General features: G+C 39.6%; 1 protein-coding gene across 1 annotated transcript in view; it reads left to right on the top strand.

Annotated features, from left to right (window-relative positions):
• Positions 1-2,104, top strand: part of ATG12 (autophagy related 12) — a 6,269-nt gene extending 4,165 nt beyond the window's left edge. Inside the window, exons 3-4 of the mRNA XM_032789122.2 lie at positions 405-467; positions 755-2,104. Of these exons, the coding sequence (XP_032645013.1) occupies positions 405-467; positions 755-814 (123 nt within the window). The 3' untranslated portion in view covers positions 815-2,104. The remainder of the gene's footprint in view (positions 1-404; positions 468-754) is intronic.
• The last annotated feature ends 10,202 nt before the right edge of the window (positions 2,105-12,306 follow it).

Here is a 12,306-nt window from a genome sequence, read left to right as displayed (position 1 = left end):
TTTAGATGGTGGCAGCGAGATAAGATCCAAGCTGGTAATTAAGCTTGGAGGTTCATGCTAAGCACCCAGATTTTGGACGCTAAGGTCCAGATTTGGGACAGAGGCTTTATCACAGGCGTAGAATGCTCAGACCTGGGGAAGCGAGGATGACTCACATTGTTCCAGCAAAGACCCCATTGGCCAGTTAAAGAACAGAATTGCTAGGTTCCATGCAGTACCTCTCTCCCTAAATGATGGTGGCTCTGTGCACAACTTTGAAGGTGTAAAGAAAGGTAAATACTGTGAACAGAAGGTAACCTTCACTCCATCTCTGATAGGGACATAGGGTCGAAGAAGTGTTCCTTATAGATAGGAAGATAACTCACCAGGCAGATTTTCTCATCTTCTGTTTTCTTCCCTCACAGTTTATATATGTGAATCAGTCCTTCGCTCCTTCTCCAGACCAGGAAGTCGGGACACTCTATGAGGTGACTTTAGTTTTGAGTGTTGTTCTTTCTTAATATTTGTTTAGTAGAAACTGTCTGTACCCTTGTCTGCCTTTTTTTAAATCTGCTATATGCCTGCCATGCCCAAAGTGGTGACATCATGAATTTGTATAACATCATGGATAAGATTGCATGAATATATTAATAACAGGTGACACTGTTTCATTATGCATTTGTCCAATAGTAATAGTTTAATTCGTAAATGGACTGCTTCATTAGGTAACCTTGTTGCTTTTCTCTTTCTCCACTCCCTTTTCTTTTCCCTGTAGTGTTTTGGAAGTGATGGCAAACTTGTACTGCATTACTGCAAATCTCAAGCTTGGGGATGAATGCTAAGCAGCCATTGATGCCTAGGACTGGCCTTCAGAAAGGAAAAGGCCTCTGATAATCTTCAGAAGCAATGCCCATGGACATGCGGAAGAGAACTGTACATTACTGCCTATGAATTTTTTATACTGTGCATTTATCTACAAAATGATGCAGATGACTTGCGTAAAAGAAGAGTTACATAGAATTACATGGCTGAGTAGCCTTTCTTCCTTGTGTCATTTGTAGTATGGGAAAAAAAACTGCATGTGCCATCTGTAGAATACAGCCATCTTTTCTGCTGCAGAGCTTCCTGGTTGCCACGTATGAAAGGACGTTATTTCATAGCTTGTGAACTGCATAACTCTCCATTGCTCTGAATACTGTATTGAGGATATAGCTTCCCTTTATTAGGAGGGATATTTATTGCACGTGTGAAGGTGGATTCAATTTACTTTTGACATAATGTTCATCTTTATTACGTGCAGTTTAATCTCTTACCTATTGTGAAGTCTTTACTTTGAATATGTAGTGTCTCGCTTACACCTCACTTCAGGCAAGTATTTTATAGCGTTTGTCTCATAAGTAACATATATAAACATACCGTATACTCTCACACCTTAAGCTAGGTGAGTATTTGATACAACTGCATTTCTTGAACTTTTTTTTTAATAATTTTTTTTTAATTTTTTCCTTTAGCAGTAGCAGGACACATGCTTCTTACCTTTTTCCTAATTGTTTAATATTTTCACCCAAGCTGTAATATACTTGGGAAAATGTCCCTGGCAACTCTCACCTACCAGCAACAGCAGAAAGAGAGTGATCCAGCTATTGACTCTTTCAGTTCTGTGGAAATAAATGTTGGATGTTATGCTCCTGGTCCCCTGCTTCACCTGCTGTATCATCACTGTTCCATCAAAAGAAATGGAACAACATTTTGGGACATTTTGATAACTGTCACAGAATAATCACAGGAAATGGTTCTCCTGAAGAGGGCTTCCTATCACAGTAACGGGAAGAAGGATACTGAGTCTCCATCCCACCCATGCACTGACATCTACCCTGTGTGGGAAAGGAGACTTGCCAAACAGCTTTGTTTAGGGGATGGGCAAAGGCTTAATCGGATTCCTCTTCCAAATCACTTCCCCTGTTATTAACATGAAGGAATACTAAAGAATTATCCGCAGCCTGCTAATCTATTAACATGTGATTGTAAATTTGGCTGCTTGCTACCCAAAAGTGTGGCTACATCCTCTGCATGCATAATTTTTGTTCTATTTAGGATGTTTTAATAAACTCGGTATTTCTTTTTTTGTGTTGAAAGCTAAATCAAAAGTCTTTGATTTCAGCTAACCAAGTTGCAACCAACTCTAATTTATGCAAATGCGTTGAGTATTTAAGTGTCTGTTTGTATTTAGACAATCAAAATTCTGAAGGATTATGAATAGGTGTGTTCTAAATCTGTTTCTAAATGAATTATTTTAGTAATAATTACTATGTTTTTAGAAAACTGATACACACAAGTTTATAATTCCTTATTTATGAAATGGTGTCTTCCAATAAATATAAAAACATTCTAAAACAGTTAAACGAGTGCCCCTTTGATTAAAATTCAAAATCAGAAAAATAAATACCTGTTATTCTTTCAGAGCCAACTATTGGGTTGCTCTGAAGCAATTGTAACCTTGAACAGCCACTAGAGGGTACCTGACGATAAAAAGATTTGCACATTTTTCCATAGATTTTTGGAAGTGATTTTGTATTCCTGTTTTGCCTGCTAAACACACATGATTAGGTTGCACTCAAGCTTGTGGCTTCTACGTGGCAATGTGTTTGTCTAAGAGAGAAACCACAACCCTGGGGCTTTCTAATTAGTTTTAGACTGAGACTGTTCATCCTAGTTGTCTTAATTAATCAAATTACTGGCGTGGTGTATATGGACATTTGGAATGATGCAAGAAGCAGAAAAGGAAAGAATAGAAATGAGAGGTGGAAGAGACTTAAGTCATCTTATCCATCCACCTACTACTGTGGGATTGTTCGTCTTGCTGCATTATCAGTTTTATCCTTTTGAGTTTGAAATGAAGCCAGGGATGGGGCTTCTCTTGCTTCCTCGGGGGCTATTTTACAGTGGTAATAGACCTCATCGTTAGGTGTCTGTTTCCTTGCATTCAACGTATGTATTAATTTGCTCAGTTTTGTTCTATTTCAAACTTAAAATCATAGGGTTAAAAGGGACCATGAGGATCTACCCCCTGCCAAGATTCGATAGGGGGTAGACCTCTTATTTAGATAAAATGTGCTTTTCCTCAGGATTTGGCAGGTCCATTCGACCACACTAAATCATTCCTGTTTGTCCTTGCATTTGCACTATTTATAGACTTAAAGACAGTTGTTCTTTTCCTCCCCCCTTGTTAGCTGAAAAATATGTAGTTCTTTCAGTCTCTTAACTAGCGGGGTCTAGGGTGATTTCCTTATTCGCTCTGGTTCCTCTCCTATGAATTCATTCTTATTCTATCTTTCTGGCATTGAGAGGTAGTGCTAGTCTTTTAATCTCCTTTCAGTACAGCTCTTCACATGTACCAACATTTTGCCTCAAGGGTACAGGCCAGGAAGCTTCTTGATGGTCCTGTTTTCAGCTGCTTCTAGCAGTGATCAAGTGGCCAGCTCTCCATTGATCACAATACAGCACTCTGAAGACCACCAGTGATCCATATGCCACCGTTTAGGATAGCAACTCCTCCTTAAAAGGATGCCACCAGTCAGGATAGCAACTCCTCCCTAAAAGGGGAAATTCTTTATCTGAGTCTGTCTGAAATTATGGATTATTGTATAAACTTTCTAAAGGTGAGTCACATAGCTTATTAAGGTGAGCGAATAAATGGCTAACAGGTAGAAGAATTCGAGACAGAAGTGTGTGGTCTGTGGAATCTGGCAAGGAATGAAGCCCCACAGTAAATATAGCTTTGACTAAATCAGTTTAAATATAATGTGTAATATCTCAATTTGCAGATGAGCCTAAAATGAAGGGTGTGGTTAAGAAACATGGGAGGTAACTATTTGGCAGGATAATTTTGATAGATCAGGCATCTAGTCGAGGTGAAATATGAAGTATAAAATAATATCTCAGTACAACTGAAGAAATACATAGCTAAATTGGAGGGAGTACAGTCTAGGGCAACAGATAGTAAAGGAAATAAGAATAGTTATAAAGTTTCTTTATCATAAAACGTGATGAGTGAGAGGTGACAAACTGGAATATTTTTAAACTAGATAAGGTTTATTATAAAATTAAATTATGAAGGTTGATGACTGGGACCATTGACACTAGGATGGGATGGCAGACTTAATCTGTGGGGGAATTAAGGAAAGTCTTACACATCATGGCCCATTCCTAAAGCCCTTAATCACATGGAGCTTGATTATGCACTTTTTCTTGCTATGGGGAATTTCCACCACTCAGAGTGTTCACCAGTGTCGGTAAATAAAACTTTAAATCCATTTGGGTTGTAGGATGAGTGGGGAAAAAAAGATCAACTGGAATAGAAGTAAGGGAAAATATGCATATTTTCATTTTTTATTTAAATACATTTCATAAACTATATTAGCTAGAACTGTATCTGTTGTGACAGCCTGTCAAAATCCAAGTTCATTTAATGCATGGAAGGAAAATACAATAGTCATGTGACTGCCTGAGCAATTTAGGGGCGTCGTGGCATTACTGTGCAGTTTCTTATATCTGGACCAAGAAGTACTAGGTTGTATGCTGAAATTACTTCTATTCTCAAATTTTGGCTAAAAATATCAGAAAAACTGGCAAAATAATTTGGAAACTGATATGAACGTTTAATGTATTAACCTACATGTTTTTAAATCTACAGAACTAGATAAACTTGATTCAAGAGTTAAAAAAAAATGGTTGAAGAACTGTCTGAGTAATGCTAATTCTTGAGGAAATCTTGTAACATTGGGGAAGTTCTAGAGACTGGAAAAAAGCTAATGTTGTGCCAATGTCGTGCCAAAGTTTAAAAAGAAAAGGCTACATAGTAATTATGGGCCAATTATCTTGATATCAATCCAATGTAAAAACATGGAAAGGCTGATACGGGATGCAATCAGTAAATAAAGAAAGAAAGAATGGTAGCATAATTGATGCAATCAAGATGGTTTTATGTCAAGTACGTCTTGAGATTAGAAGCTTAATTGATAGAGGTAACTATTGATATAGTAACTATACTGACATGTTACACACAGATTCGTGTAAATCAAATGACTATCTCATATATTCTGATATTAATAAATACCACTATACTAAATCCATATATCTATTAATGGATTAAAAACTTACCTTTTAATATTTGTCAGATATTAATTGTAAATAAGGAGGCATCTAAGGGAGTGTTTCTGCGGGTTGCTCCAGGAATGCGTTCTTGGTCTAATGCTATTTAATCTTTCTATTAGTAATCGGCAAGAACATATAAAAATCATTGCTGGTAAAAATTTTAAGTGACTCAAATTGGTAAAGTGGTAAATTATGACAGCTCAATTCTACAGAACAATCTGGATTGTTTGGTAAACTGGATTCACTTGAACCTTGAACAACATGGTTTTTGTTTGCTGTTTTTTTACACAGCTAAAGGGGAGCCAAAGGTATGTAAGGTCATACATACCATTATGAACAAAGAATGTAGGTCTCACTTGTAGGATGGGGAGTTGTATTTTGGAAAGCAGTAATTCAAAAAAAATACTTGGGGCCACTGTAAATAATCAACTGAACATAATCTGTCAATGTGATGTGGTGGCTAATAGTGCGATCCTTGGATGTGTAAGCAGAGGCATATAGAGTAGAAGGAAGGAAGAGGAGATATTACCACTGTGTATAGCATTAGTGAAACAGTTACTGGAATAATGTTTTCTGGTGTCAACACTTTTTAAAAATACAAATTGGACAGAGTTCAGAAAAGAGCTCTGTGTGAATGGTCTGGAAAACCTGCCTCACAATGAGAAGAAAAAGGTCTATTTTATTCAAGAGAGGGCTAAGTGGTGACTTCATTGTGGTCTGTGAGGGAAAGGTTCTGATAGAAGGCTCTTCAATCCAGGCTACTATCAGGCAAAAGTATAACCAGATCCAATGGCTGCAAGTTGAAATTAGACAAACTCAGACTAAAAATAAGGTGTAAAGTTTTAGCCATGAGCGTAATTAGTCATTGGAACAACTTATCTAGGAATGTGGTGGATTCTCCATCACTTGAAGTTTTTGAGTCAAGATTGGATGTCTTTCTAAAAGATACTCAAGCCCACAACTCCTAATTGAGCTGGATCTAGAATTACAGGGTGAATTACAGAATGAAAGGTATGATGCAGGAAGTCAGACAAGATGATCTTAGAATCTATGAAAAGTTTTTGAAAAAGTAAATGTGACAAGTGTCAAATCAAATTTGAGTTCCACTGTTTCCTAGTCAACTTGTTTATTGCTTTAAACTGTAGTTCTGACTATGGAAGTTCACTTGGTTTACAGCAGCAGAATAATATAATAATGATCTTGCCTTGCTGTGACAGTCTGTACCATTTTCCCCCCTTGTCACTTCTTACAGAAATAGTGTTTGATATAGCTGAAATACTGCACTATCTGCACGGATGGTAATGTTGATGTAAATGCCTAAACTACTTCATTTGGTTTAGTATATTCTGAATGTGTTGTTAAAGGTGTAAAGTATTTTTTTATATTTCCTCTCATTATTTCCAAATTAACAGAAATGCTACATTTCACTCTGTGCCTAGCAACTGCTTCCTCCCTATGCAGACTCCAGGGACCTAATCTGTTCCTTACAGTTTCTAAATAATTTCAGTTTCCCGCTAACGAAGTCTAGATCCTCTTTGTCAGCTTCTTGATGCTACTGGAACTCCAATCGTCTGATTGCCCCTTACATCTTAAAAAGAAGCAGTGACAAAAGCAGTACCAGCCCACCCTCTCAGACTAGGTGACAGGGTAATTTCCTGTCAACCCTATAAAGCTCCGTGAACAGCCCTATACATCCTCTACCAGCTCCTGTATCCTAAGAAAATCAGTATGGCCACCTGCCTTTTATCAAAGTATATGAATGAATATTCCATAAGTATTTTCTTAGATAAGAAAAAACTAAACAGTACAAGTTAATTTAAATTAAACATAAACTAATAATTTAAATGAATAGCAAAGGAGGTAAAACGGTACGAATGAAACTGGAGTTGCCTCAATTACAACTTTCTTAATAGGGAGGTGTGGAATCAACTGATGTAGAAGTATTAATGTCAGCTCAGTGCCAACTTGAGCAAAGATCTTCTCAACCCTGTTTAAAGTGCAGTTCTAGAAAAATGACCCCAAAAAATGGGGAATGCTCCTTGTCCATGGATCATTGATGAGGATGGCTAGCAAAGTTCTCAGCCTTGCATAAAACAGCATGTGCTGCAAGTTAGTGATAATCTTTGTATGTTTTTCCATATGCAAAGAACAAAGATATACTTTCAGCATAAGTGACTTTTATATTAATCGAAGACCACCAAGCAGGAACAGAAGTAAAGTACCCATGAGAGAGCACAATATGTTTGTATGTCTCCTCTGCCAGAACAGGAGATGGCTGCCTGTCCATAAATAGTCTTTAGGTAGTTAAAGGTACAGTACACATAATATAAAGTAATATAATTTCCATAGCTAAATTTACCATGATCCTGGGGCAATCTCCATGTAAATCAATGAAGCAGATGAGTTTGACCTACTCGATTCAGATACAAGTGAGTTAACATTAGCTTGCCTGTTTGATATGCTTTTATGGAATACCCATTCACAACTGTCAACTTAATCTAATTAAACTTTATAATGTTATTGCTAAATATCTGTATCAAAAGATGGTGTTCTGCAGCATAAAAATATCAAAACAAGAGACCAAAGTTGCAACTCCTACATCAAAATGAAAAATCAATATGGGAAGTTAAAATGGGGAAAAAAGTCTGACACTCTCTAGGCTTGGTATCAGAGCTAATAATCCCAGCCTTCTCTGGGAAGTGGAATGCACATGAAGTTGATTTCTAAAACAGCAAAATTGCAAAGCAGAGAAGAGGGGTTCCAAATAGAAGACCACACAATAACTATTCTAGAGAAGGCTTAAGGAGATTTGATTTTCTTATTGTTTAACTGTTGAAAATTGAGAGCGCGGAACATCTTATTTAAAAATGTGTTTTCTCACAATGTTCATTAAACAAAAAAAAAAGTGAAAACCTAAGGTTTACCACATACTTCCCCAGAGTTAATATATCCCCAGAGTGAGCACAAACTGATGGCTATGGATAGTCCTGGGGTGGAGTTGGAGCTGAAAATCACAACTCTCCAATTAATAGTACTTGCTTCGCTCAGCAGTGCATATATCAATGTGAATGTATGTTTCAGTGAGCAATACATGATTCAACATATAGCATAACTTAGTGAAGCATGTACATCACGCACTATGTGACATATATGTTTCATAGTGTGATTGTTTCCTTATTTGACTGATGTATGCTTGTGATGTTTGTTATATATTTCTGAATAGTAGAGTTTTAATTATGCTTGCAACAGTTCCTGACATGCTTCATTTGCTTCTGGTTCTCACCGAATGGATCAGGGGTAGGCAACCTATGGCACATGTGTCAAAGGCTGCACACAAGCTGATTTTCAGTGGCACTCACGCTGCCCGGGTCCTGGCCACCGGTCTGGGGGGTCTGCATTTTAATTTAACTTTAAATGAAACTTCTTAAAAATTTTAAAAACCTTATTTGCTTTACATACAATAGTTTAGTTATGCATTATAGAGTTATAGAAAGAGACCTTCTAAAAACGTTAAAATGTATTACTGGCACACGAAACCTTAAATTAGAGTGAATAAATGAAGACTCGGCACACCACTTCTGAAAGGTTGCAAACCCCTGGAATAGATCATACATTATGTAAATAATGACATCCACAGGAATTTAGAGCAGACCCTTATGTGAGATAAAAGGCACAGACGTTTCTGTGGTATAAATCAAAACACTTTCAATTTTATTAGTACAGCCTTTATTTGGACCCATTAAGGGTCCAAAAAATTACAGCCACGTTGTAAGATGTAGTGCTTTGGAGCCTTACTGGAGAATGCCATCTACTTATAAGGGAATGTTCTTTGCAGCATATAATTTATATACGTTCATTTTTATTATCTGCTTGATAAAATGTTTTATGCTGCATATACCTGTTTGCTTATTTACAGTGAATTCTGTGGTATTCCCAAAATCTTTGAGGCACATTACCCTAAACTGATAAGAACACACACATTGCGCTTGACTGGGCAGAAGGATCTATGCCTCTTTTGTAAATATATAGAATCTTGAGTGAATTTAAAGAGACTTGATATTATTGGTAAATAATGATCAGTAGAGGGGGGGGAGCTAAATCTTAGAATAAATCAGATGTGGTAAAGGGAAGTGTGTGGTGTATAATGAAGAGGAGACAGGTAAGTAAGGTGAAAGCAAACAGATGTGTTTTAGGGATAAGAATACAATTAATAGGGAAAGAGGAAAACCACAAACACAAACCAGTATTATGACCAATTAAAATAGTGACAGTGACTTCCAATGGGGCATAAAGCCCAAACCTAGATAAATTTCTTCCTTGGCCAAGTACCCTATAACAAAAATTGTTTTCTTCCTACTTAATCTAGGTGCTGAATTGTATGCAGTAGTTTAGGTCCTGAGCACCACCATTGGGCTAGTGGAAAGCTGTCGAGGAACTCTGAGGAGTCCACTGGATGGATGGTGATCTCCATGGAAGAGAAGCCCTCCGTAGATGGAACAGCAGGATAAGGGAAGTGTTGAAGGTCTTCTCCAGAGTCTTCCTCTTCTTCAGGAGAGGTGTCACTCTCGTCAATATGGTCAGAACCACAATGAGACCTGTACCGCAGTGCACACAGGCTGCCATTTAGATGCACAGCCCTGCATCCACACACAGGTCAGTCTTTTATAGATGTTAAGGTGGGAAAATTTGGACTGTTCCAAATAGAAATGCCAAGCAAGTCTGAGGTGATAGAACCTTCAGGGATTTGGGCAGAAAAACAGCTGGGATGACTGGAGCCCAAAGGCAGGAAAATCCAGTCCTGACCAGTTGGGGCTAGTTTAGAGTCAGTGCCCCTGAGGATATGTCTACAATACGAAATTAGGTCGATTTTATGGAATCAATTTTGATACGGTCGATTGTGTGGAGTGCATCCTCACTATTATGGCTAGCGTCGACTCACAGAGCGGTGCACTGTGGAAAGCTATCCCACAGTTCCCGCAGTCTTTGCTGCCCATTGGAATTAAAGGTTAAGAACCCAATATCTAATGGGGAAAAAACATTGTCGCGGGTGGTTTTGGGTACATGTCATCACTCTCCCTCCCTCCTTCCCTCTGTGAAAGCAACTACAGACAATCATTTCACACTTTTTTTTCCTGGGTTACCCATGCAGACGCCATAGCATGGCAAGCATGAAGCCCACTCAACTCACTGCTGGTGTTGCAAGCATTGTAAATACCTGGCGCATTTTCCTGCAGTATGTACTGCAGAACCTGGCTAAGAGACAGCAGTGCAAGGATGATTGTGATGAGGACATGGTCACAGACATTCCTGAAAGCACGGGCTGTGGCAATTGGGACATCATGACAGAAGTGGGGCTGGTTGATACAGTGGAACACCGATTCTGGACCCAGCAAACAAGCACAGATTTGTGGGACCACAGAGTGTTGCAGGTATGGGATGATTCACGGGGGCTGTGAAACTTTCGGATGCGTAAGGCCACTTTCCTGGAACTCTGAGTTGCTTTCCCTGTCCCTGAAGCGCAGGAATGCCAAGATGAGAGCTGCCCTGACAGTTGAGAAGCGAGTGGCGATACCACTGTGGAAACTTGGAATGCCCAAGTGCTACCCGTCAGTCGGGAATCAGTTTGAAGTGGGCAAATCTACTGTTGGGACTGCTGTGATTCAAGTAGCGAAAGCAATCATGGACATTCTGCGATCAAGGGTAGTGACTCTGAGAAATGTGTAGGTCATACTGGATGGCTTTGCTGCAGTGGGGTCCCCTAACTGTGGTGGGGCGATAGATGGAACGCATATCCCTATCTTGGCACCAGAACACTTTGCCAACCAGTACATAAACCACAAGGGATACTTCTCAATGGTGCTGCAAGCACTGTTGGATCATAAGGGACATTTCACTGACATCAACATGGGATAGCCAGGAGAGGTGCATGATGCTCGCATCTTTAGGAACTCGGCTCTTTGAGCAGCTGCAGGAAGGGATTTATCTCTCAGACCAGAAAATTACTGTTGGCGATACTGAAATGCCAATAGTTATCCTTAGAGACCCAGCCTACACCTTGCTCCCATGGCTCGTGAAACCATACACAGGCAGTCTGGACAGTAGTAAGGAGTCATTAAACTATAGGCTGAGCAAGTGCAGAATGGTGGTAGAATGTGCCTTTGGACATTTAAAAGCTCTCTGGCTGACTAGGTTAGACCTCAGTGCATCCAATATTCCCATTGTTATTTCTGCTTGCTGTGTGCTCAATAATATCTGTGAGAGTAAGGGGGAGACATTTATGGCGGGGTGGGAGGTTGAGGCAAATCACCTGGCTGCCAATTTTGAACAGTCAGACACCAGGGCGATTAGAAGAGCACAGCTAGGCACGCTCCGCATCAGAGAGGCTTTGAAAACCAGTTTCATGACTAGCTAGGCTATGGTGTGACACTTGTGTGTGTTTCTCCTTGATGCAAACCCGTCCCCTTTGTTGATTTTAACTCTCTGTAACCCAACCACTATCCCCTTTTCGATCACAGCTGGTAAAGGAAATAAAGTCACTATCATTTTGAAACCATGCATTCTTTCTTTATTAATTTAAAAAAAGAGGGAGATAATTGATAAGGTATCCCAGGTGGGGTGCAGGAGGAAGGAGGAGGGAAGGACAAGGCCACATTGCTTATTGCAGCCACACTACAAATCAGAACTGTTTGAATGACAGCCTTCTGTTGCTTGGGCCATCCTCTGGAGTGCAGTGGCTGGGTGACCGGAGCCTCCCCTTCCTCCCCTCAGCGTTCTTGGGCGTCTGGGTGAGGAGGATATGGAACTTGGGGAGGAGGACAGGTGGTTGTACAGTGGATGCAGTGTGGGTCTGTGCTTTTGTTGGCTTTCCTGCAGCTCCACCAGATAGACTCGTAGGTCAGAAGGGACCAATATGATCATCTAGTCTGACCTCCTGCACAAAGCAGGCCACAGAACCCTACCCATACACTTTTATAACAACCCCTAACACATGACTGAGTTATTGAAGTCCTCAAAATTGTGGTTTGAAGACCTCAAGCTGCAGAGAATCCACCAGCAAGCGACCCATGCCCCACGCTGCAGAGGAAGGCGAAAAACCTCCAGGGCCCCTGCCAATCCGCCCTGGAGGAAAATTCCTTCCCGACCCCAAATATGGCGATCAGCTAAACCCTGAGC

This window comes from Chelonoidis abingdonii, chromosome 6 (assembly GCF_003597395.2).
Source record: "Chelonoidis abingdonii isolate Lonesome George chromosome 6, CheloAbing_2.0, whole genome shotgun sequence".
Taxonomy (NCBI): Eukaryota; Metazoa; Chordata; order Testudines; family Testudinidae; genus Chelonoidis; species Chelonoidis abingdonii.
This window is presented reverse-complemented; position numbering and strand designations above follow the sequence as displayed.